Source organism: Oryctolagus cuniculus, chromosome 6, assembly GCF_051225735.1.
Source record: "Oryctolagus cuniculus isolate XC-2025 breed Fujian yellow rabbit chromosome 6, ASM5122573v1, whole genome shotgun sequence".
NCBI classification, from domain to species: domain Eukaryota; kingdom Metazoa; phylum Chordata; class Mammalia; order Lagomorpha; family Leporidae; genus Oryctolagus; species Oryctolagus cuniculus.
In genome coordinates, this window is record NC_142872.1 from 13,779,580 (window position 1) to 13,806,702 (window position 27,123).

The 27,123-nt window shown below is 40.1% G+C and overlaps 1 protein-coding gene across 2 annotated transcripts in view; it reads left to right on the forward strand.

The window, feature by feature from the left end:
* Window positions 1-27,123, forward strand: part of SNX2 (sorting nexin 2) — a 77,464-nt gene that overhangs the window by 48,592 nt on the left and 1,749 nt on the right. The window contains exons 4-14 of one of the 2 annotated variants that reach the window (XM_070076040.2): window positions 2,479-2,545; window positions 2,680-2,723; window positions 4,007-4,148; window positions 5,805-5,883; window positions 14,093-14,168; window positions 16,984-17,097; window positions 17,351-17,444; window positions 18,766-18,971; window positions 24,026-24,169; window positions 25,272-25,352; window positions 25,466-25,537. In XM_070076040.2, the coding sequence (XP_069932141.1) occupies window positions 2,479-2,545; window positions 2,680-2,723; window positions 4,007-4,148; window positions 5,805-5,883; window positions 14,093-14,168; window positions 16,984-17,097; window positions 17,351-17,444; window positions 18,766-18,971; window positions 24,026-24,169; window positions 25,272-25,352; window positions 25,466-25,537 (1,119 nt within the window). Of the gene's footprint in view, window positions 1-2,478; window positions 2,546-2,679; window positions 2,724-4,006; window positions 4,149-5,804; window positions 5,884-14,092; window positions 14,169-16,983; window positions 17,098-17,350; window positions 17,445-18,765; window positions 18,972-24,025; window positions 24,170-25,271; window positions 25,538-27,123 lie in introns of those variants that run through there. The other variant, XM_089334866.1, reaches the window with a different exon arrangement.

Sequence of the window (27,123 nt, forward strand, 5' to 3'; positions counted from 1 at the left end):
GTCAAGAAGTTTGTCTTTTGTGACCTTAACAGTGATAGTGTGTATCCCTCAGGGATCCTCTGTTGGTCAGAGAAGATGATCTATGAAAGTCTTTGGAAACTATTAATCACAATGAAGGGTTATTTTGAGTAATTCTGTTTGATAAAGGCATATAATAAATACTGTTGATAATCAAAGGTTGCTTTCTAGACTTTATTTTCATGAGAAAGGACTATAAATCATTAAAGATACATTCTGGTAATTTGGCAATAATTTTTGATATGAGGTATTTGGAAAAGAAAAAATGATACAGAAGTTATTTTAAATGGCAAAGTGATACATTTAGAAGTTATTTGCCATGGTGGTTAGGATGCCTATACCCTGTAACAGAATCCCTGGCTTCAGTCCTGGCTCTGCTCCCTGTACTGACCATTTCAGACATTTCGGGAGTGAGCCACTTGTTGGAAGGAGCTGTCTTTCTCTCTCTGCTTCTAACATAAATAAATAAAAGGTAAGTTTTTAAAAAAATGAAATAAGAATCATCCATGTAGAAGTGGTTCATTAGAATGAAAGGAGTAAGCATTCAGCTTAGTGGTTAAGATGTCCCGATCCCCATCATAGTGTCTGAGTGTGCTTCCCAGCTGTAGCCCCGAAGTCCAGCTTCCTGTTCGTGCAGCCCCTGGGGGCAGTGGTAGTGACTCAAGTACTTGGGTTGCTGCCATACCTGTGGGAGGCTGGATTGGTTGCTTACTCCTGGCTTTGGCTTCAGCTAGAAGGTCCATTGCAGGACTTTGGAGAGAGAGCCAGGAGATGAGAGTGCTGACAATTTTCTTTGCCTCTCCCTATATAGATAAAAATTAAAAGACTGTGATTAAATAACAAGCACATACAGAACATGAATAGTCTCACAAACATAATGTTAAGAGAAAGCAGGAAGATATAAGCAGGTACTTACATAATTCTGTCATATCAGGGGTGGCAGACTTCCAGCCCAGGGGCCATAGAAGACCCACGAAATGCTTGATCTGGTCCTGCCAAGGCAACTGCAGGCTGCCTGAAATCAACAGATCTATAGAGCAGGCTAGTTTCTAAGTTGACGATTTTATATGGCCCATGAATGATGCTGTAAATAAATATCCAAATGACCCTTGGCAGAAAGAGTTCCCTACCCCTGTGTTGTATGGACTTTAAGAACAGGTGAATTAATGTGACAGTGTCAGCTGTTAGAATGTGGCTATGTTGATGGCGAATAGGTTATGACTGGAGGGGAAGCGTAAGAGGGCCTTCTGAGTTGTAATGGTGGTGTTTGCTTCCGGTGTGGGTTCTGGTTACTAAGATGTTTTCATGTCATGGAAGTCTGTTGAGCTGTGGATTTATGATCTACATGCTTTTCTGTATGAGTAGTATGATTCAAAAAATGTTTACTGAAAAAAAAGCCTCTACCAAAAGATGACTTTTAAAAAACAACATGGTTTAAAACTCACTTTCTTTTAGATAGGCTTATGCTATTAATACTGCCTTGAAAATTTCCCATGACTTCATAACCTTTGAACTTCCTTCCTGAGAGTAACACAGCTTTCCTACAGAGCAACCATGTAGATCGCTCATTTATAATTGGCATTAAGAGGGCTTCTCTGTGATCTCCCGCTTGCTGCTCTCTAAACTGAGCTCTGTTGTGCTCCTGTTGGCTTCAAGAGGAACTTGCACTTACTGGATAACCAGAGAACTTGCAAAACTGTGATTGCTTCTCAGTATAATAATCATGCATGTGTGCAAGAATCTACTGTTAACAGTAATTGTTATTTAAGTGTAGATTTGACTTTGAAAAATGCTGATTAAAAATTACCAATGAGTTATTTTAATGTAAATCTGAAGATCCAGTATAGCAGAAAAATTGCACAAGATTCCTACAGAAAACATTTTTTCCTATATCTGAGGAGTTGTGAGAATACAAAATTTTCTGTTACTTTTCCAAATGACTATTCTGCTTTTGTCTTTGTGTATTTTTTTTTAAGATTTATTTATTTATATGAAAGAGTTACACAGAGAGAGGAGAGGCAGAGAGAGAGGTCTTCCATCCAATGGGTCATTCCTCAGATGGCAGCAACGGCTGAAGTTGTGCCGATCTGAAGCCAGGAGCCAGGAGCTTCTTTCTAGTCTCCCACGTGGGTGCAGGGGCCCAAGGGCTTGGGCCATCTTGTACTGCTTTCCCAGGCCATTGCAGAGAGCGTGGCTGGATCTCAAACCGGTGCCCATGTGGGATGCCGGTGCTTCAGGCTAGGGCATTAACGCACTGCGCCACAGTGCCGGCCCCTGTGTATTTTTTTAATACGATCAGAAAATCTGAAAGATTTCATTGCTTTTCACAAATGGGTGCTGAATGAATGTTTAAATTGTTGTGAAAGTGATAGGAGATAGATGGTAAAACATTATAATTACTAGTGTTTATGACAGTAATATAAATTGCAATTTTAACATAAAAAAATTACACTTCTCTAGATTGAAGAAGAAGCAAATGGAGATATTTTTGATATAGAAATCGGCGTATCAGATCCAGAGAAAGTTGGTGAGTCAATATGTATTATATTTTGTACTTATTTTTATTAGTTGGCTTGTGTGCTGTTTTTCTCCATTAAATACATCATTACTATATTAATGATTAAGCATGTGATTTTTAATAATGGTTGACTTTTCTGATAGGTGATGGCATGAATGCTTACATGGCATACAGAGTAACAACGAAGGTGAGCCTTTTTGTTTCTCTTAATAAAATATCGGGCCTGCACTAGGTGTGGTCGAGGCTGTGGTGAAGATTCAAGTGCAGGTCAGCTCTGCCTTTGCACAGGGTACCACCGAGTTGTCAGAATGCGTTGTGAGTGGTTTCATAGGTGCAGCGTTCTGTGGGAGGTGCAGGGAGAATGTACTCAGGGCTGAGGAGTCAGGAAGGATTGTCAGGGGAAGTAGTGTCAGTCAGGATGAAGGGAGAGGAAGGAAGCAGAATGCTTGTGTTAGGCGGAGGGGTTGGGGTTGTCTTTTGTAAAGCCCTGGGTCTGGAAAGCTCTTTGCTTTCTAGGCTCTGTAGGAAGTGGTACATGACAGAATTGCAGGGCAGTGCACCTGCATGTGCCGTGATCAGCATCAGCCCCCGTGGTGGGTTAGCCATCATCTGAGTATAATAGGAGAACCAATAGGGTCACACAAGAGTGTGACACAGCTGAGGTTTTGTTTTAAGAAGATCTCAAAGTAGAGATCAGGATTTCCAGGTAAAAGGCCGCTACAGTAAGTCACATATTGTAGGCCTTCAGCTCCTTAGAGTCAGTCAGAGCAGTCTCAGCTGGGCAGTAGTGCATTATGCTCAGGAAGTGGCTCTGTGGTGAGTCAAAATCAGTGACTTAAGTTAAGCAAGAGGTAGGATCAATAGGACTTGGAATCAAGGGGTGAGGTGGGGAGAGTGCCTAAATTACCAACTGAGGGAGCTTGTAGTTGTGGGGGATCAGAGTCCAAAGGTGACGTGGGACAGCAATGACATGTTAATTCCTCTAACAGATCTTTATGAAACACTTATATAGTGTCGGGTTCTTTTGCAGTCACTGGGATATAGTAGTGAACAATAGAGATGGGTCCTTTGTGGAATGTACTCAGGGCTGTACAGAGGGGTACAATGTGAGTTGCAGGTGCCAGTGAGATTTGAATAGAGTATCCCTTGGGCATTTGGGTTTGTTGGGCTGAAGCTGAGAAAGAGAGCTGGGCCGGAGGCAAAAATTTAAGAATCACTAGCATAATTAAAATATAATACAGGTGATGAATCCAGAATATAAACCAAATGCTTTCTGTCAAGTTTCTGTTAAAATAGATCTGTGATTTGGAGTTTCTTAATGGTTGGAAATCTATATATACAATAGGCACTGCATTCTTTTGCAAAGTGGACTGGTCTGTGTTTAAGTGTATGGTTACATGTTTGTCTGACATTAGTTTCTTAATAATTGCTTACTGTACAGAATTTGAAATACTTTTACTTGCTTTGTAGACTTCTCTTTCCATGTTCAGTAAGAGTGAATTTTCAGTTAAAAGAAGATTCAGTGACTTTCTCGGTTTGCACAGCAAATTAGCAAGCAAGTATTTACATGTCGGGTATATTGTGCCACCAGCTCCCGAAAAGAGCATAGTAGGTAAGCGTGGGTCAGAAACACCCATCTCCGTCACTCCCGTTAGCTGAGCCGCATGTGTCTGTGGGCTCCATGCTCCTTCACTAGCAGCGTCTCAGTGTCTGCAGTCACTGGACTTAACATCCCACTTGTGACAATCATGGATCTGTTAACAGTTTTATGTTGTAACTCCTAAGCATTTTGATTTATGTAATAGAATGATGTTAAATGTTGTTAAATGTTTACCAAGTTGAAAGCAGTTGGGAACCCTAACCTTTTAGAATCATTAGAATACCGTTTTACTGAGTTCCACTCAGAAGATATCAGATATTATTTTTTTTCCTTCCTTTGTTCATTTTCACCTTATTTGAAAGAGGGAGGTCTATCATCTATAGGTTTACTCCTCAAATGCCCACAACAGCCAGGACTGGGACAGGCCAATGCCAGGAGCTGGGTTAACCTTGGTGGGGTGGCAGAAACCCAAGTACTTGAGCCATCATCTGTTACCTTCCAGGCTGTGCATTAGCAGGAAACTGGCTCTGAATTGAGGCTTAAAGCAGGCACCAACCTGCCACCCCAGATACTTAATGTAATTAAAAACATTGTTGTAGATGATGAAAGGTGGCCCTCACTATTTACTGTTCAAAAAGATTTAGACTCTCTGCTTTTATAAGAATGACTTGAACTCACCTTGGTTTATTTTATACCTCAATTTAATGTTAAAAACATTTATAGGGGTGGTCATTTGACATAGTGGTTAAGGATCTCAGTGGCTATCACGAGCATTTAGGGAGTAATGCCTCTGTCCCATACACAGTATCTGGGTTTGAGTCCACATCCACTCCTGGTTCTAGCTTTGGGCTAATGCATACTGTGGGAGGCAGTATGGTGGGAGGCACCAGGTGATGAGGGACACAGATAATGTTCCAGCTCCCGTATGGGATGCCAGCATCACAGGCGGTGGCTTACCTGCTCTGTCATCTGAGGAGTGAACCTGTAGATGGAAGATACCGCTTCTTCCTAGGTCTGCCAGAAGCTGGGAGCCTGTGATGCTGGCATCCCATATGGATGTCAGTTCGTGTCCCAGCTGCTCCACTTCTGGTCCAGCCCTTGCTAATGGTTTGGGAAAAGCAGTGAAGGATGACCCAAGTACTTGGGCTCCTGCATCCACTTGGAAGACCAAGTATGTTACTAAGCACATACTCTTAGAATCTGCACAAGGGAAAGCATTTAGCAGATTCAAGGGCTGCAGTTATTTTTATTTTTGTCATTCCCAAATAAGGAACTGGAATCATTGTTCATAAGTGAAATTGTTAATTAAAGTTAAATTTAGTAATGTGGAATTCTAATATGCATATTGAACTGTAAACACAATGTCTCAGGACTGTAAAACATAGCAGACAAGGAATAAGCTTTTACGGAAACAGAGTATGTGTCCAGAATTCCAAGCACAGCTCAGCTTCTGCCTTTCCTGTTTTCTCATGTTTTACGTATGTACCAAGTAGAGATGCTAACATGAGATTTAATTGCTGAGAAGAATTTGTTTTTTAACTAAAATACCAGTTCCAAGTTAAAGAACTTTTTTGGCAAGTTCACAATATATTTTAAGTTATAAAGAAGTGGTCTTCAAGTCTTTTTTATGTAATGTTAAATAAATCATCTCATGCAACTTCTTCAAAGGTATGACCAAGGTCAAAGTGGGTAAAGAAGACTCATCATCCACAGAGTTTGTGGAAAAACGGAGAGCAGCTCTTGAAAGGTAATTCTAGACAGCCGAACTTACTACTCTCATGTTTTTATTGCAGTAACATACATCTAATTCTGTATTTTAATGATTGATTTTTTGTAGTGCCATATGGCAGCTGTAAAGAGTGCTGTCAACATTTACTAAGAAACTTCTTTCAGCAGCATGGTCCTGTGTACTTGTTCTATTTTTATTAATCCTCATTAATAGTCTAGCCAGATAACACTGTTAAATCATGTGCCACGAGTAGGAATAGAAAGGGATCGTTAGTTGAAGATAGAATTCTGTCATAGATGTAGTCAGCAAGAACACTGACAAACTGCTGAGATAGAAAACGGAAACATGAGGTTATGAGTGGGGTGAATGAGTTGATGAAGATGGATAAAAGTGATGGGTATTATTTAGGTTCTTAGGAATCCTCATGTTCATGTACTATATGCATAACTGAATCTTGCTTCATCTAAATTACTTTTTCTTTGGAGTTTTTGCTGAGTATGAACTTAATATGAAAAATGCAGTTTGTACCCCCTTGTTTTTGTATGCTTGATTTTTACTTGAATGTTCAAAAGTTTTAGTCATTGTTTTAGTTGACTGTGTGCTTAAAGACTGTAAGCGTCTTTAATAAGCTAGTGGGAAAAATGGAACCCAAAACTAAATTTATTTTGGTGCAAAAAAATTTTTCAGGAGTGAGTGTTTGGGCATAGCAGGTTAAGCCTTCCTGGGGACACCATATCCTGTACTGGAGGGCCAGTTTGAGTCCCAGCTGTTCTGCCTCAAATCCAGTTCCCTACTGAAGCACCTGGGAAGCAGCAAATGACAACTCAAGTACTCGAGTTCCAGCCACCCATGTGGGAGACCGAGATGAAGTTCCCAGCTCTTCACAGCCTGGCCAAGCCCTGGCTCTGGCGCCTGTGTGGGGAGTGAACCAGCAGATGGAAGATACCTCTGTCACTCTTCAAATAAACTTTGAAAACTTGTTGTTTTTTTTTTTTTTTTGAAGTCCGTGCGTAGTTTTTGTAGTATGAATTTTTTCAATGAATTTATTGAAAACTATATATGCTACATTTTCCTTTAGTGTCCTTTACACATTCCCTGTGATCTTTTTTTTTTTTTTAAGATTTTTTTATTTATTTGAAAGGCAGAGTTTTAGAGAGGCAGAGAGAGAGAGAAGTCTTCCATCTGCTGGTTCACTCCCCTGATGGCCACAACAGCTGGAGCTGGGGCGATCCGAAGCCAAGAGCCAGGAGCTTCATCTAGGTCTACCACATGGGTGCCGGGGCCCAAGCACCTGGGCCATGTTCCACTGCTTTCCTAAGCCACAGCAGAGAGCTAGATCAAAAGTGAAGCAGCTAGGTCTTGAACCAGCACCTATATGGTATGCCTGCACTGAAGGCGACGGCTTTACCTGCTACACCACAGCGCCGGCCCCGCCCCATGGTCTTAAGGTTTGACTTCATTGTGGCAAAATGAAAGGGGAATGGATTGGTGGGAGAGGCTCCTACTCCCAGTATATTAGCATTTATTCCTTTCTTGCTGTGATAAAAGTGAGAAAACAATTTGAAACTCTCTTAAGGTCCAAATTTAGAACATAACTTCATAATTACACAGGCTTAAAACATTTTCTAATTTCTTAGGTATTTTTTATTTGCTCTTTATTTTCTTTTGGCTTAAAATTAGTAGTGGGTTTGGATAGGAAAGGATTTGGGGAGGAAGGTGTATCTCCAGGGTACATATTGTTTTGTGTTTTTGGTTTTTTTTTTTTACAGGCAGAGTGGACAGTGAGAGAGAGACAGAAACGTCTTCCTTTGCGGCCGGCGCGCTGCGGCCGGGCACCGCACTGATCTGATGGCAGGAGCCAGGTACTTATCCTGGTCTCCCATGGGGTGCAGGGCCCAAGTACTTGGGCCATCCTCCACTGCACTCCCGGGACACAGCAGAGAGCTGGCCTGGAAGAGGGGCAACCAGGACAGAATCCGGTGCCCCGACCGGGATTAGAACCCAGTGTGCTGGCGCCGCAGGTGGAGGATTAGCCTAGTGAGCTGCGGCGCCAGCCGCATATTGTTTTTTGACACTAAGACAACTTGTTTTTGTTTTTTAGTCTAAATTTTCTGCATTTTAAGAAAATGCCACAATAAACTCAAGTTTCAACAATGTGTCGTAAGAAAACCTCAAGAATATACAGTTGAAAAATCTTATATTAGAGAAAATTTAAAAGGTGTGATTATTTCTATAAGACTCAGCAGTTACACAGGAAAGGGACATAAATTGCATCAAGAGAAATTTAGGTTAGGCATTAGAGTTGATTTTGTTATGTGAGCAGTCATACATGGGATATTTTTAACAAGTAAAAGTAGATAATATTGTGCCTTGTTTTCACTTAGTCCTTCCTGAAAAGGTAACCAATGACCCTTTGTGAGACCTTTCAAGTCTTGTTTTTCTATGAGTAAATTTGAAATATTTCCGATGGCGTACTTGATAAGGAACTTAATGAAGATTGATTGTCCAAGGACATGCAATTGGATTCTACATTCACCTTTCTTCTAACTTGACCACATTGCATGGTACTCACTGTGCGTTTTTATAGTGTGAAGCATTGAGAAGAGTTTTAAGGGAATATTGAAACTTGACTTAGTGTATGTATAGAGTTGTGGTTTTTTTTTTCCATTAAATTAAATTGTTAAATACCAGCTTAGTGCAGTTTTCAGTAGTGAAAAAAAAAACTGTATAGTATGAGGGGAAAGTTCATTTTCCGTTAGAAAAAAATGACTAAAGAAAATGTTGGCATAAAGGTTCAGAAGGAAAGGAACTGGGACAAATTCTTTACTTTTATCTAATTCTTTTTCTCCTGTCGTGGCTAGTTTTAATCAATTCCTATGCACTTTTTTTTTTTTTAAGATTTATTTATTTATTAAAGAGGCAGAGTAAGAGAGAGAGAGGAGGAGAAACAGAGAGGTCTTCCATTCGCTGGTTCGTTCCTCAAATGGCCGCAGTGGCTGGGTTGATCTGAATCTGGGAGTCCAGACCTTCCTCCTTGTCTCTTATGTGGGTACAGGGACCCAACCATTTGGTCTGACCTCCACTGCCTTCCCAGGCCATCAGCAGGGAGCTGGATCAGAAGTGGAGCAGCCGGGACCTGAACCCAGTGCTCATGTGAAATGCTGGTGGTGCAGGTGGAGTCTTATCCCACTATACCACAGCACCAGCCCCTACATTTTTATAATCCGTACAGTTTTAAAAACTATGTACTTCTGTGCTTTCATATAGTCAACTTCTCTAAGGTTGTTTTCCTTTGGCATTTCTTAAAATTTAAGCATCAGAGCAGGCCTGTGTGCCGGATAGCAAGCCTAGTTGGAGCCAGTGGGTCAGGCAAGTGTTTGCTTCTAACTTTATTTAACACTGTGGTACGTATTTACATATTTATTTACACATTTGTTTGTTCAACCTAGAGAATCCAAATGGTCTTAAATGAAAGGGTACATATCTGATACTAAAAGGTAGGAAGAGATGGGACTGGCGCTATGGCGCAGTGGGTTAATCCTCTGCCTGGGGCGCTGGCGTCCCATATGGGTGCCGGGTTCTAGTCCTGGCTGCTCTTCTTCCAGTTCAGCTCTCTGCTGTGGCCTGGGAAGGCAGTGGAGGATGGCCCAAGTGCTTGGGCCCCTGCACCCACATGGGAGACTGGGAAGAAGCATCTGGCTCCTGGCTTTGGATTGGCGCAGCTCCAGCCGTCGTGGCCACCGTGGAGTCAACCAATAGGACAGAAGACCTTTCTCTCTGTCTCTCCATCTCTCCTTCTCACTGTCTGTAACTCTACTTCTCAAATAAATAAATAAATAAAAATAAAATAAAAAATAAATCTTAGGAGTTAGGAAGAGCAAGGACATGGTTTAGTTCTCCCATACTCCCCAGAGTCACACACAACCTAAGTAAACCCAACTACTTGTAGTAAAAGTAGTAAGTACTTGTAGTAAGAGTAGCCCTGATAATATGGTTTGTGTAGTTTTCCTAAGAGCGGCTCATGTCTTCTGCTAAGATCAAAATGAATGTATTTTACAGGCAAGGATAACACTTCTGCCATTTATAAACTGAGAAATTTAGAAGAGCATGATAAAACTGTACAAGATTTAGAATCCCTTTGAAGTTGAAGCCTGCGTTAAACTACACGTTAATCTGTATGGCATTGGGCAAGTTACTTAAATATATCCTCTTCTCTAAAGTGGAATTGTATCAGAATTGGGCTCATTTCAAGCACCTTGCACCCCATCTGCCAAGGCCTAGCAGTTAATGTGGATTAATTAATCTACTTTTTGGTACTAAGGAGTTTGTAGGTAGGAGGCTGTTCAGGATGTTCTAATTCATCAGAAAATCCTGTTGCTTCCTTCTGATGACTGTCTAGTGACTGCTGGCTCACAGGCCTTCAATAACTGCCATTGCAACCGAATTGTCTTCCCTGCCTCCATCCTTGGCACTTCTACTCTTTTTTATTTTTCTTTCTTTATTTAAATACCATCTAGTTTCCCTTTTAGAATATACTCAGGTCATTGCCTCAGTAGAGAATGTCCCTCATTCCAAGGCAGTCCTGCTCATGGCAGGAGCCTCCATCTGCACCACCCTGTGACCTGCTGGATCTCGTGTCCTGGGTCAGGATCACTTGTTCTGCTCTGGGCCACACCTGGGCGTTTCCCAGCTTTCCTGTGCCTCACTGGCTGTTCCTCTGCCCACAGTGCTTTCTCCCCAGACTCCTGCATTGCTGACTCCCAGTCCTGTTTCAAGTTGAATTGTTCATATGTCATCTTCCTAATAAAGCATAGTCTGAGGATTGACTTTATTCTGATTTACTGTATTTAAAGTGCCGCCAGCCACCTCTTTGGCACCTGGTACCTTTTATCCTGTTGTTCTGTCTTTTATTTCTGCGTTGCTTGTCACCTTATTGCGTGATGGAACAGAGACATAAGCCTCAGCCATTCTGGCTCATTGCCCAAAGGATAGATGAAGGTTGGAATGTATTCCTTGCCCTTGAATCTCAACTGGGTCTCACACCCTGTTGCCTTCATACCCCACCCGCCACGGCCACCTGAGAGACCACTTGCTGGAACACCTGAAAGACCAGTTCCAAGAGTTTCCCCTCTGCCTGCTGCCCTCTAATCCCGCCCCCAGCCTAGCCCTCCTAAAATATGAAAAGGTCGATCCTGGTGCCGTGGCCTTCTGCCATGTGTTCCATCAGTGTGCATGCCAACAGTGGTCACCTGCCTCTACGAATTTATTTTCGCTGAATAAATTTGGTCTGGCTATATATTCATAGACTGCCGCCTCTTTATTCTGCGCCTCTTTTCCTAACATTTATGGTGCTCCATGTGTGGCGGCACCAATCTGCAACTCTTTTCACAACATCTCGTGCTGCATAACTTATGTTTATTCATCTGGTTTATTGTCTATCATCTTCTGCTAAAACGCAAGGCCTTACCAATATCATTCAATACCCAGACTCTTTATGTGTTTCCATTCTCTCATTATTAGCACTTAAATTGGAGTTCTAAACAAGCAAACCATTTTATCTTTATTGTTACCAAGTACTTTATGTTTCTGCTAAGTAAGTGGGTACTTGGAAGCCCTAAGTGTGGTTCTTCTGTCTCTGTCAGTAACCTTTGCCTGGGTCGTGTCTGAACAGCAGCTGCTGCCCATGTCTTGCTGGATGGGATAACTTCCCGTTGTGTCTCTGTGCCCTCGTACCTCTTTTCATGTGTCCTTTCCGCACTCTTCCTGTTTTTGTTCTGTATTACTCTTTATCTGTAACCCTCTGATCTTAATTTTATATGTAAATACATTATATAGTAATATATGCATTGTTTTAAAATTCATTATGTATTTCTTAGCCTAATTTTAACAAGTGTACTTTAGTAAGTCTGTGGAAAAATGAAATTAGAAGATAAGTTGATGTCACTGTAAAAATTATTTTGAAATTCATGTATAATTTTTGTAAAACCTGTTTTCCGTGAACTGTTTAAAGACTTCGTCCAGGTTTTACATTTGTGTGCACACACACTTCAGTTAGTTGCTCTTGAGTTTATGCATCCCTTTTAAGAAGGAAGGCAACTTCTACTTTTTTTCTAAAATATTGTTTGCCAAACTTGATCACTCAGAATTCTAATATATAGTGGAGTGAAGAGAGACCTGTAGTAAACTGCATCTTATTAACATAGGATTTAATTCAGGTAAGCCAAATTTATTTCTTGTGGGACCACACGGACTTTCTTGATTATGGAATCAGTTCTTTTTCTTAAACTATTCCTTGAGGCTAGTGTTGTACGTGACTCACTTTGGAAAGCTGTTTTATGATTTAAACGGTAATAGGATATCATTTAGTTTGAAATACAGTAATATCTCATAAAGGTTGAATGCTAGGTGTTTTTGTCTTTTGTTTCTTACTTTTACAGGATTGGTGTTCCTGTTGTATGTCCTTTCTGGTTCTGTAATATGATCAACAGTTTTTTTTTCAAACCACAGCCCGTATTGTGTTGCAGATTGTCTAACAAATGCTCTCTTTATTTTAATGACTTCCTTTGCAAACTTAAAATGAAGTTTAATATAGCATTTGATGTGTGAAAGATGGAAGCTAACCCTTTTTTAAAGGTTCATTTATTTATTTATTTGAAAGAGTTACATAGAGGAAGAGACACAGAGAAAGAGAGCTCAATCTTCAATCTGCTGGTTCACTCCCCAAATGGCCACAATGGCTAGAACTAAAGCCAGGAGTCAGGAGGCTCTTCCTGGTCTCCCATGTGAGTGCAGGGGCCCAAGGACTTGGGCCATCTTCTGCTGCTTTCCCAGGTGCATTTGCAGGGAGCTGGATCAGAAGTGGAACAGTTGTGACACAAACCGTCACCTATGTGGGATGCCAGTGTCATAGGAGGCGGCTTTACCCACTATGCCACAATGCTAGAAATTAACTTATAAGATCAATAGAATAGTAATTTTGACCATTTTATAGAATTTGGTTTAAAAAAAGTTATTTTTTTCAAAAACTTTAATTTTAAATATATTTATAATTTTTTAAGAAGGGAAAGATTACTAAATACATTTATTCCAAAGAAATAGAATACAAGTATATTAACTGAAGTGAAATATTGAAATATTGCCTATGTAGTTATTAATGTGGGGAAAGATAATGATCTTTTGAAAATGGGATTAAATGAGTAATTGAGTCATCAAATAGACTTCTTTTTCTTTCATGAAATGGTAATTTATTATGGATGAAAGATAAGTATGAGCTTGCTTAGTAAAGGAAAATGACAAACTGGGCTAGTAGTGATTTCATAATGATGTTTCTCTTCACTTTCTCATTTTTACCTTATGTTTAGATAAGACATTTATTAAAAATAAAACCTTAAAAATACAAATATTGAAGAAAAATTAGTTCTTGTAAAATAAAAACAAAACTATTGTGGTCATTTAAATCTGTTGACAAGCCAAAAAATTAGTAGACTCATCCCTGTTCTGGTGGTAATAGCAAATTTTAAAAATTGTCCAGTTAAGTATGCATGTGTGTGTATATATATATGTAACTTAAGACTCAAATTACAAATGGGAGCCTATTGAATCTATCCCAAAACTAAATAAGTTCATATGTCCTTTTTCAGCTTTATTCCTTTACAGTTAGAGGTTACCACCGCATCCCTACTCTGGCACTTCTAGATTTATATAATTAGGAAAAGGGGATAGCCTGTCAGTTTTCCAAAGATGAACAAAAAGGTGCTGGTGTTGTGGCACATTGAATAAAGCCATTACCTGCCACAGGAGCATCCCATATGGGTGCTGATTTGAGTTCCGACTGTTCCACTTCCTATCCAGCTCCCTGCTAATGCACCTGGAAAAGCAGTCAAAGATGGCCCAGTTGCTTGGACCCCTGCACCCATGTTGGAGACCTGAAAGAAGCTCCTGGCTCCTGGCTTCCAACTGGCCCAGCTCTGGCTGTTATAGCCATTTGGGGAGTGAACCAGCAGATAGAAGATCTCTTTCTGTCTCTCCATCTCTCTCTCTCTCTAACTCTGCCTTTCAAATAAATAAATAAATCTTGAAAAAGAAAAAAAAGGTTCTTCATCATTATAATAAGGCAGATTAATAGGCAGACTGGGGACATCGTTTTGCCTAGTTTTTTATTTTTATTTTGTTGAAATACAATTTAAAATGAAATGCTACTAATAAACAATTTTACTCTTAAATCTAGATACCTTCAAAGAACAGTAAAACATCCAACTTTACTACAGGATCCTGATTTAAGGCAGTTCTTGGAAAGTTCAGAGGTATTATTTCTAATTTAAATTTTTGTGTATAAATTTTTTCATTTATGTTTAATATTGTAATAATTTATATAAGAATGAATATTCAGTGAATAATTGGCATTCATAGATGTACTTAAACAAGAGGGTTTTCAGATGTGTTTTTTTTCTTAGTGTTTTAATTCTTTCACTAAATTAATAGTAAATTACCTTCTTTGCATTGATATTCATAGTATAATCAGTCCCTTCCTAAAAATTTAAAACTTTAGGGGCCAGCACTGTGGTGTAGCAGGTGAAGCCACCACCTGCAGTGCCGGCATTCCATATGGGCACCAGTTAAGTCCCTGTCGCTCCACTTCCAATCCAGCTCTCTGCTATGGCCTGGAAAAGCAGTAGAAGATGGCCCAGGTGCTTGGGCCCCTGCACCACATGGGAAACCCAGAGGAGGCTCCTGGCTCCTGGCGCCTAGCTCCTGGCTTTGGATTGCCCCAGCTCTGGCCATTGCAGCCATTTGGGGAGTGAAACAGCAGATGGGGGACCTCTCTCTCTCTCTGCCTCTGCATCTCTATAACTCTGCCTTTCAAATAAATAAATAAATCTTTAAAAAAATTTAAACTTTAGTAAGGATATAGTTTATAGTCTAATTCTGAATGCTCTTTACTTGTTGTTTACATATTAAATTAGAGAAGGTGGTGGCAGAGAGTTGAGGGGATACAGTATTTGCCGTAGTTGTTAGAATACCACTTGAGAGGCTGGTGTTGTGGTACAGCAGGTTAAGCCGCCATCTGCACCTTGTTTGAATTTGGACACTTGTTTGAATTACGGCTGTTCCATTTCCAATCCAGCTCCCTTCTGGGAAAGCAGTGGAATACGACTCAAGTATTTGGGCCCCTGTACCCATGTAGGGGAGTAACCTAGGGGGTCGAAGATCTTTGTCTCTCTGTCTCTTCTCTCTCTGTAACTCTTACTTTCAAACAAGTAAATAAATCTTTAAAAAAAAAAGATGCCACTTGAGTTGCTTGCCTCCCATATCAGAGTGTGTTGGTTTGAGTCTTGACTTCTCCATGCATACCTGCTTACTGCTAATGCCCACTCTGGAAGGCAGCAGGTGATGCCTCAAGTAGTTGGGTACCTGCTTAGCACGTAGGAGACCTGGATTGAGTTCTGGGCTCCTGGCTTTGGCCTTGCCCAACCTCATTTTTTTGTGGAATATAAGTAATAAACTAGTGGAGAGCAGATCCGGTTGATTTTTCTCCCTTTCTCTGTCTCTTGTTCTCTCCTCCTTGGCCCTCTCCCCATACCCTTGCCCTTTCCCCTATCCCCAACACACCAGCACTGTAAACAGTGTTCTGCACAGTGTTCTGAACTGTTCCATCCCCTGGTCCGCTACCCAAATGGCCTCAAAGGGCCAGAGCTGGGCTGATCTGAAGCCAGGAGCCAAGAGCTTCTTACAGTCTTCCACACAGGTATATGGACCCAAGGACTTGGGCCATCTTCTACTGGCCATAGCAGAGAGCTAGAGAGGAAGTGGAGAAGCCAGGTCTCAAACTGGCACCCACATGGGATGTTGGCAGTGCAGACGGTGACTTTACCCACTATGCTGCAGGGCCAGCCCCTATTGAGGTTTTGAAACACAAACCTATGACTTGAAAAGACCTAAATTTGTAACCATATTTCTTTTTATATCTGAGATATTTGGCACATTTTGAGCTTTTAAGAACTGTTAAGAGTTCTAATTGTTGGCCGGTGCCGTGGCTCACTAAACTAATCCTCTGCCTTGTGGCGCTGGCACACCAGGTTCTAGTCCCGGTCGGGGCACCGGATTCTGTCCCGGTTGCCCCTCTTCCAGGCCAGCTCTCTGCTGTGGCCAGGGAGTGCAATGGAGGATGGCCCAAGTGCTTGGGCCCTGCACCCCATGGGAGACCAGGATAACTACCTGGCTCCTGCCATCGGATCAGTGTGGTGTGCCGGCGCAGCTCACCGGCCGCGGCGGCCATTGGAGGATGAACCAACGGCAAAAGGAAGACCTTTCTCTCTGTCTCTCTCTCTCACTGTCCACTCTGCCTGTCAAAAAAAAAAAAAAAAAAAAAAGAGTTCTAATTGTTATTTAAAAATTTTTTTAATTAGATAAGGTGAGCATTTGGGCTAGTGTTTAAGATGGCTACATGCCATGTTGGCTTGCCTGGCTTCAGTATTTGCCTTTGGCCCTTGAGTCCAGCTTCCAGACTTTGGGAGGCAGCCATGATGGCGCAAGTAATTGGGTCCATGCCAAGGGAGACCTGCACTGAGTTCCTGAGTCCAGGCTTCATTGACTCAGCCCTGGCTGCTGTCAGCATCTGGGGAGTGAGCCAACAGTTGAGAATGCACTCTCACTTGCTCGCTCTCTGCCTCTAAAATTAATAAATTTTTTCAAAAATTGAGTCCAGAATTTCTTAAAAATTCAAAGCAATGCATTCTTAACTGAGCCCAAGATTTTTCTTGGGACTTTCTTCTTCCCTTCTAAACAGTTTATTTCTGCTAGCAAACAGGTGGCCAGTGTTTGAGTGCTAGGCAATTTCTTAACATACTTTGACAAATGGTGTTTGTTCCATCTAAATGTAAACGTGCAGAATAAAAGCAAATGGAAAGTCTATTTTTTAAGTTTTCCTTTGAGAATGTACAAGTAGTGTATTTGAGAAATTAGATCTCGCTATTGAAATGTATGAGAGTGAAGAAAATAAAACCTCCCTTTTTTCTTTTTTTTTTTTTATTTTGGAGGAAGGGGGAGTCCCTTTTGTGCCCAGTTAAACCTCCAGGCTTTTAACCGGTTTGTTTGCCCTTATTTGTCATTCAATTCCAGCTGCCGAGAGCAGTTAATACTCAGGCTCTGAGTGGAGCGGGAATATTGAGGATGGTGACCAAGGCCGCCGACGCTGTCAACAAGATGACCATCAAGATGAATGAATCGGATGCAGTAAGGGCTGATTTCTCGACTTGAATAATGAGATGAATTAATGAGCCCAACAATTGCATTTTAAAGCTGTACAAGTAGAAAATAGGATATTAATTTGCTTATTGAGTTTAGTTCCCAGGCACATCAGTTGACCACCATGGTCATGCGTGGTTACTTTGTTGCTTGAAAACAAAGACTATAGCTTTCTATTGGTAACCTAATTTACAATGGTTTGTTCTTCCTAAATTAGCTCCATTTTTCATTTTTTTCTTAGTGGTTTGAGGAAAAGCAGCAGCAGTTTGAGAATCTGGATCAGCAACTTAGGAAACTTCATGCCAGTGTTGAAGCCTTGGTCTGTCACAGAAAAGGTTTGTATGCCACGTTACTTACATGTTTTGCACCATAAAGCTAACTATTTTATTTAAATTTTATAAAGCTAAATATTCTGAAGTTACCGTAGAAGCGAGAAAACAGTAATTAGGAGAATATTTTCCTATTTCAACTTTGTTTAAAGTTTTTGTTTATTTTGATCTGATTTAGAGGTTCCAAAGTCCTAAGATAAGAGGACTATTTGGATTTTGAGTTACAACTGTTGTTACCTGGCTGATTCCAGATGAAGATGTCTTACTCATTAGTAACTGTAATTAAAAAAAAAAAAAAAAAAAAAAAACTTGAAATTCAGGAGTTGGTATTTAAGATTTTTCTTGGTTGTATTTGCCTTGTACTTCTCTTTCTTGGAAAACCCTTTGAAGTATTTGTTCTCAAGCACAGTATTTAAGAATTGGGAGGGTATTGGTAAAAAATCATAGAAATAAGAATTATAATATTTTAGCCACAGTGAAGTTTTTGGGTTTTGGTTTGTTTTATTTCTGAAGAATCAAAGATTTAATATCAGTTTTCCCAAATACTTAATAGGTAACTGAGTATATGAAGTATATGACATTACCAGCGATACATTTCATTAGGACTGGTACAGAAACCTAATATTTTTACATCGAAAGTAGTTTGTAACGGCTTTTCCCCTTGTGTTCCTCGTCTCTTAGGGACTGACTGTGGTTTTGTAGAGAGCTCTATGTAGTGAGAGCAGCAGAGCAGTTTGCAGGCTGTGAGGGTGTCCATCGTTGTCAGTATCAGTACCCGACCGTCTGTTTTATTTATGTGACGTATCTGAAGTGGTCATGGGCAAGATTTTAGAAATTCTGATATCTTACTGAGCATTGTTGTTGAATTAAGAAAAAGGCTAAGATCTGTGTGAACTGTATGTAAAATTTTACCTTGCTTTTCTTTTATTAACTAAACAGTATTCTTAAAAATTACAATGCTTTCCCTGACAGATGTTTGAAGGCCAAAGAATGTAGTATTCATCAGCTCTCCTGTTAAAGATACAAGTGTGTTTCTTGTGTTTCAAAGGAATGGAGAGAGCAAGAATAAGCACTTCGGTGGAGAAAGGGGCATAGGCTATTACATTAAGTTTCAAACATGGTTCATTCCCTGGAATACAGACAGTGATTCTTGCAAGTTTCCAGTAGAGCATTTGGCATTTGTGCCCAAGGCATTCTGAGGACTCATTGTTTCATATTAATTAATTTATTATGAATAGATAAAATTTTGAGAGAAAATAGGAAAATCAACGCAGCGTTTGAAAGTTTTGCTAGTGAACACTGAAAGTCAGTACTTTTTTTATTCCAGAACTTTCAGCCAACACAGCTGCGTTTGCTAAGAGCGCTGCCATGCTGGGGAATTCTGAGGACCACACGGCTTTATCTAGAGCTTTGTCTCAGCTCGCCGAGGTCGAGGAGAAGATAGACCAGTTGCATCAAGAGCAAGCCTTTGCTGACTTCTACATGTTCTCAGAGCTGCTTAGTGACTACATTCGTCTTATCGCGGCAGTGAAGGTAAGCCCCGCTTCGCAGTCCTCCTTGCATTCTTCTCACTTTGGTGGTTTGCTTTCCAGAGTTTGGTGCTTCCTGTTGGGCGTCTGAATTCCATACTAGCACATGTGAAATAGTTTCAGGGTGAGGATTAGTAACTTAACGCTTTCTTCTACTGAGGCATGGGCAGTACTACGGACAGAACTGACGTTTGACGAGATCTGAGGAAGACCAAGAAAATAGAAAGCAACACAAGTTGTTTTTTTTGTTTGTTTGTTTGTTTGTTTTTTGACAGGCAGAGTGGACAGTGAGAGAGAGAGAGAGACAGAGAGAAAGGTCTTCCTTTGCCGTTGGTTCACCCTCCAATGGCCGCCGCGGCCGGCGCTGTGGCCAGAGCATCGTGCTGATCCGATGGCAGGAGCCAGGAGCCAGGTGCTTTTCCTGGTCTCCCATGGGGTGCAGGGCCCAAGCACCTGGGCCATCCTCCACTGCACTCCCTGGCCACAGCAGAGAGCTGGCCTGGAAGAGGGGCAACCGGGACAGAATCCGGCACCCCGACCGGGACTAGAACCCGGTGTGCCGGCGCCGCTAGGTGGAGGATTAGCCTAGTGAGCCGCGGCGCCGGCCCGCAACACAAGTTTTTCTATTTGCAACCTATGTATTTCTGTATGCAGATTTGCAATTAATTGAGAATGTTTCTTGACTCATTCTAGTGCTAGCTGAAATTGCCTTCTGGACTTTTAACATTAGTAGAACTGACAGTCTCATAAGAAATAGCAGGGTTGCTATGGATGTATTTCATGGGGGCCTCGACGTGAGTCTGGGTTGTGATCACTCAACACTGGGTTGTGTGTATACTCGGTGTGTAGTCACCATGTGTCTTTCAGCAAGACACAGCTACTTTAGATTGTAAATTGTGTTATCTCATGATAATGTTCAAATAGTCTAACTTCTGAATAATTGGGAAGGTAATCCAGTTAAAAGCTAATATCTACAGGTAGCTCCGAAATTCAGACAAGGAAACTGAGCTGAATGTTACTCAGGGAAGGGAGAGCTGGACATTAATTGTTTGTATTTTTTTTTTAGAAAACTTTTATTTAATAAATACAAATTTAGAAAATGCAACTTTTGAATTATAGCGGTTTTTCCCCCCATAAGCACCCTCTCACCCACAAACCATCCCATCTCCTACTCCCTCTCCCATCCTATTCTTCATTAAGATTCGCTTTTAATTATCTTTATATACAGAAGAGCAACTTAGTATATCCTAAGTAAAGATTTCAGCAGACTGCACCCACACAGACACACAAAGTATAAAGTACTGTTTGAATACTAGTTTTACCGTTAATTTTCATAGTACAACACATTAAGGACAGAGATCCAACATGGGGAGTAAGTGCACAGTGACTCCTGTTGTTGATTTAACAATGGACGTTTACTGTTTACATTGAATTCAAATACTAGAAAGTTAGTGAGACCTTGTTCCTCACTTTAGTATGCAAAGTTTTTGCAGCTAAAATCTGGTTAAGGTAGTGTTTATCTACACTGAGAACCTTGATGCATTGCATATCTAATAATTACAACAGTTTCTAGAGAGTTCTTAGCACTTCAAAATGGTGTTCCCTTAGATTTGATAAAATTACTTGAGTTCGGGAATGGTTTTGTGGCGTAGAAGGTCAAGCCTGTGCCTGGCTGCTCCAGTTCTGATTCGGCTCTGTACTAATGCACCTGGGAAAGCAGCAGAGGACGCCTGCACCCGCACTGCATAGCATTTCATCAGGCGGAAGCAGCCCCTGGCCCCTGGCTCCTGGCTCCTGGCTCCTGGCTCCTGGCTGGCTGTTGCTGCCTTTTGGAGAGTGAACCAGTGGATGGAAGATATGTCTCTCTCCTTTCTCTGTTTCTGCCTTCCAAATAAATAAATAAATTGTTTTTTTAATTACTTAAATTTACTCTTAGGTGTCACTCTTTATACCCCTGTGGCTACTTTTTCTTTTCAGTTAGAGATGTTAATAGAGGTAGCAGTTAGCAGAGTATAGTTTGTTACATATAGTCAACTTGTGATCTACAGAAATCCACTTTACACAGGATGATTCCTAGGTGGATCCCTTTACTCTCAGCTCATTTCAGAGCTCCCACTAGCAAGAGAGTTTCTGTGAAAAACCAAAAAATATTTCCAAAAACTATGTAGCCCAGAAGCCTGCCTTGTTCCATAACAGGTTATGCTGCCGACTGCAGTGCCGGAATCCCATGTAAGTGTCAGTTTGTCTTCCCACTACTCCACTTCTCATCCAGCTCCCTTCAGTTTGCACCTGGGAAAGCAGCAGAAGGTGGCATATGGCAGAGCTCCCTCTCTCTGTGTAACTCTGCCTTTCAGATAAATAAGTAAATCTTTAAAAATGTAGTCCGGTAAAGGATGTTTTGTGTACTTTCTGAGAAGTGCTAACATGGCAAAGACCTGGAAGGGGTGAACTGCTTCTGTTGATCCTTCAAAAACCGTTTTCCTCGTACTGCATAAATCTTTTTCTTGTATTTTACATTCTATTACACTTCTATTCATGTTTCTGAGAATATTTTCTGCAAAAAAAGTGGTACAAAAATGTACCACAGTCAATCAAGTTTAGGAAATAATAGATACAGTGTTCCTGTTTTAGAAATTCAGAGGTCATTTTAAAAGCTCACAACCATCTAGGGGTAAACAAAAAAATAAATAAGTAAGTCTTTTAACTTCATTTAATCCAGAGGTTTCTACATTTATAGGAACAGAAATTCTTTCTCACACAATATCTATATACATATATGGAACACACTTTGTGAAATGGTGAATTAATGATCATTGAGTCAGAGAGGTAAGAGTAATGATTGAGTTATACTTTGAGGTAAATTAGACTCTTTTAGATTGGTTTTCTGCTGAAACCTAGCCCAGGTCAGCTGCACAGAGGAGCTGTGGAATTGTGGAGAGGGTGGCAGGTAATTTTTGTGGATTTTTGTTGTTGTTTAGTGCTTTGTTTTGAATGAATTCAGTTGTATTTGAAAACGTAGTACCCTTACGTGATAATTCATACAGCCCCAAAAATTCGATTTCACTTGCACGGAACTAAGGACCTTAGTCATGAACTATTAGATTCTAAATTTCTCTTTACAGTGAGCTTTGCTGACATAATAAAGCTTGTTCTACCTTCTCTCCCTTCCTTTCTCATAAATGGGCCCTAATCTTTGCCAAGTTTTCCTGCCCATAGTGGTAGACAGGGGCCCCATATCAAAATACGTAAATGGGTTCCATTGCTTTTAATGGTTGCGTAACATTGCATCATACCCTGTACTTTGAATTGTTTAAACAATCTGACTTAAAGAATATTAAGTATTTCAATAGTAAGTCCTTGGACATACATTTTGTAGAAGCAGAAATGCTAACCAAAGGGTGTAAGCATCTTGAATTTCTTTTGTTTTTTTTTAGACTTACTGATTTATTTGAAAGAACTACAGAGAGGTAGAGACAGAGAGAGGTCTTCCCATCTGCTGGTTCACTCCCCCAGATGGCTGCAAAGGAGGAGCTGTGCCAATCCTAAGCCAGGAGCTTCTTCGGGTCTTCCCTGTAGGTGCAGGAGTCCAAGCACTTGGGCCATCTTCCACTGCTTTCCCAGGCCATAGCAGAGAGCTGGATCGGAAGAGGAGCAGCCGGCACTACAACCAGCACCCATATGGGATGTCGGCGCTTCAGGCCAGGGCTTTAACCTGCTGTGCCACAGCGCTGGTCCCCCAAAGCCTATTATTTTTAACATGCTGTCTACATATTTTTCTCTTGAATAATTCCTACAGGAATGTGTTTTTATTTATTGCTTCTTGATTCAAAAAGTTCTTTATTTGGAATAAATTAGAATGACTCTGGTTTAATGCTTTGTGATTCACCCAGTTGATTACTGCTTGCTTCATTTTTTCAATTAGTGAATCCTAAAGCAACATTACTGTGGCCCCAGCCGCAAGCTAGAGCAGGCATTCCTCGTGGAGGCAGTTTTTTTTTTTCCTGAGACTTCTAATTACTCTCATGTCCATGTCTCATTTCGTTCCTTCATTCACCTGTTCTTCCTGTGCCAGACCACTTACAGAAAGTTGTGGATTTAGTTGACTTGTTCTGTTTGTACCTCTTTTCTATTTCTTCATTTATTTTTCCATGCTAGACACATGGTTATAAGTATTCTTTTGCTCTGTCTGGTGTAATACTTTTTTTCTTTTTCATTTTCTATTTTTCCTTTACTTTTCAATTGCTTTGCCTTTTTTTCTTTAAAGATTTACTTACTTATTTGAAAGTCAGAGTTACACAAAAAGGAGGAGAGGCAGAGAGAGAGAGAGAGGTTTTCCACCCACTGTTTCACTCCCCATTTGGCCGCAACAGCTGGAGCTGTGCTGGTCTGAAGCCAGGAGCCTCCTCCTGGTCTCCCATGCAGGTGCAGGGCCCCTAGGACTTGGGCCATCTTCTGCTTTCCCAGGCCATAGCAGAGAGCTAGATTGAAAATGGAGCAGCCGGGACACGAACTGGCACCCATATGAGATGCTGGCACTGCAGGCGGCAGCTTTAACCACTACACCGCAGCACCAGCCCCTGCTTTGCCTTTTTTAATTTTAAATCTCTTCTACCAGGTTTTTCTTTCTTTAGTTCCTGTTAGGAGTTTTTCCCATTTGATTTTTTACATTTCTAACATGTTTCCAACATTTTAAATCTGCTTTTGATATTTAGTAGGAAAACCTCCAAGGTAGATATAACAAAAGCATTTTCCTGTTAAAGATTTTTTTTTCAAGGCCTTGTCTTACAGCCATTTTTAAGACCCTAAGAACTAGTGAACTTCATCTTGTGTGTGATGTGTTTATTCTTAGCTCTTATTTTTTGTTCAGTGTCAAGATTTTTTGTTTTTAGCTATTGAAAATGAAAATTTGATCTTAGCATGCTTATTTTCTCTATTTAGTAAATTAGAATGGCATTTAAATAATTGTTTTTATACTTTCTGACATTACAGAACTTTTAGTGTAATGAAAGTATGTTACGATTCACACTTATTTAATAGCGTTTTATCATTCACTTGTAGGGTGTATTTGACCATCGGATGAAGTGCTGGCAGAAATGGGAAGATGCTCAAATTACTTTGCTCAAAAAACGTGAAACTGAGGCCAAAATGATGGTCGCAAACAAACCAGATAAAATACAGCAAGCGAAAAACGAGATAAGAGAGGTGACTGCTAGATGCTTTCTCTTTACTCGTTTTCATGTCATTCATGTGTACAGAATTTTTCATAAATTTTTTTCTGAGCCATTTGGTACTTAGCTGTTTTTCCATGTTTTAATGAGCCGTGTTAGAATTATCTTAATATTTTAATCCTCATTAACATCTCCGGACACCTTTGTTACCTCCACATGACTATCATATGGATAAAAAAGCAAACAAGGAAAAGATCTAAAATTAACTTTTGTGTGAGTTGTTGCACATTGCTTCTTAGATTGTGAATTCGGTTGCAGGGGATAACTTCTTGTGTCTAAAATGGTTTTTAGACACAGACTTACCCCAAATTTAGCTGTTTGGCCACATGAATCCCCATATATATAAGTATTATATATGGTAATATAGAACATTTGTGTAAGTTTATTATAATGTATACACTTTTTTTGCCATGCTTCAATAAGGAAATTGAAGAGGTAGGACAACCTTTACATTACTAAAAATAAATGTACCTGCTCTGTGAAGAGTATGTACTCAGTGTTTTGGTTATGTAGTGGGAAAAATGCCATCTCATTACTTAAATCCTCAATTATTTTAACTATTCCATTTGGTCACTAGTGAAAATATTTTATTGTGTCTACTGAATTTAGGCACCGTGTTGTGTTTTGTTTGTCGTCAGTAGGCCATGATTAGCTTTGTTTTTACTTCATTCATTTTCCCATTACAAAGATATTTTAAAAATGTCCGTCATATAGTATTTCTGTTTTAAAATATTTCCATGACCATGTAAATTGTTATGAATGTGTGTTCTTGAAATTAATATTATGGATACATCCTGGAATAATTAATGATATAAACATGAGAAAATTATGCTGTATCATTGCTAATTTATTTTAGTAGCAAATTTGATACTCAAAATCTTTTAATTATTGTAGTTCAATAAATATTAGAATTTTTGGTAAATCTGTCAGTGAAATATTAATGGAAATTAAGCTAACATGCATTTCTACTAGAAAAGTAAATACGAATTCAAATAATTCTAAATTGGAGTTTGCAAATATTGAGCTTTCTTGAGAGCGAGATTAAAATATGTCTTCCTTTTGTTTGTTTTTATCAGTGGGAAGCAAAAGTACAACAAGGAGAAAGAGATTTTGAACAGATCTCTAAAACGATTCGAAAAGAAGTAGGAAGATTTGAGGCACGTATTTTGCTCTTTTTGTAATGAGGTCACTTTTTGTTGTAATTCTGTTATAAAATTGAATTTATTGTTTTACTAATGAACTCCTTTTTTCATGCTTTATACTTTAACAGAAAGAAAGAGTAAAGGATTTTAAAACTGTTATCATCAAGTACTTAGAATCATTAGTACAAACACAGCAACAGGTAAAGCTGATTTTTTATGAGTTTACAAATTTCTAGAATTTGGTTTTGCTCTACATTTTTGTTTTAAAGACAGTGACAAATTAAATGGGCTCTTAAACTCAGTGAAAAAGAAGAAATGGAGTAGAAAAAGCCAGGGAGGGCAAAGGAAAAAATGATGGTTAAAGTAATTGGAAACCATTTCAAGTCCTTTTTGTCTCTCCTAGCCAGTAAAAACTTTTCCCAATTTTAGGCCCTGAGAAGTCTCATGGAAAACTTTTCCCTTTCTCTGTCTTCGTAGTTTTGTTTCCTGGTTCATCAGGTGTATTTGAGTAACTTCTCTAAGGAAGTTGTTCTCTCCTATAAAAGAGCTTAAATTAAAAACTAAGTTTTAAAAATAATTTTTTAAAAATTTGTACTGTTTGGATTTTTGTTTTTGTTGTGTTTGAAGTTGGTGGTGGTTGATGATTGCAAGTGGCATTTGTGTCCTTAACTAGAGAAAAACCATAACATAAGTTTTAATGATACAGTCATAAAATCAATAGCAGGTTTTTTCTGCATATTTTAATGGGAATTTGACTAACAGATCAAATCATTTAATGTCTTGATAGAATAATTTCTCATCCAATTTTATATATATGGATCTAGAAACTTGTCCATGTAAAATATAATAGATTATACTTTTAATTTGGTCATGGAATCTTCAAATTGTATTCAGAGACTTTATTTATTCGTTAGTTATAAGGCAGAGTGGCAGGGATGGGGAGACAGAAGAACCTTCCGTCTGCTGGTTCACTCCCCAGCTGCCAGGTTTCTGGAACTGATTCTGGTCTGTCATGTGGCTGATGGAGCTCATGCTCGGATCGTTTTCCTCTGCTTTCCCAGATGCATTAGCAGAAGCTGGATTGGTAGTGATATAGTCGGGACTCAAACCCGCGCTCTGATACAAGATCCTGTGTCACAGGTGCCACCCAGGGCCGCCCCAGGGTTTTCCGTTCTTCCTCCTTTGATCCCATCCTTCTTGGCTAGCAGTACCATAAGGTGTGAATTCCTCTTAAGTAGGAGATGTTATCACTTGATGTTGGATAAACATTATTGAGTGTAATCTTTTTAATATGCAGTAATCTGTTTCTAGCACATTTTTCATCTACTTGAAAGGCAGAGTGGCACAGGGAGGCAGGGGATCTTCTTTGAGGCCACTGTGGTGTAACCGTTTCAGCCACCAATCAGCAAGCCCATATGGGAGTTCCAGTTCAAATTCCACCTACTTCTCTTGCCATCCAGCTTCTTGCTAATGTGTCTGGGGATACAGCAGAAGGCCTAGTGCTTGGGGCACTGCCACCCATGTGGGGGACCTAAGTGGAGTTCTGGGCTCCTGGCTTTGGCCTGTAGTAGCCCCATACATTTGGGGAGTGAACCAGCAGGTGGAAGAGTTCTGTCTCTTTCTCTGTCACTCTGCCTCTCAAGTAAGTAAATGTATAAATAATTTTAAAAGAAAGAAATCTTCTGTTCATTGGTTCACTCCCCAAATGCAGGCAAAAACAAGCAGGGCTGGTCCAGGCTGAAGCCAGGAGCTAGGAACTCCATCCATGTCTCCACATGCTTGGAGA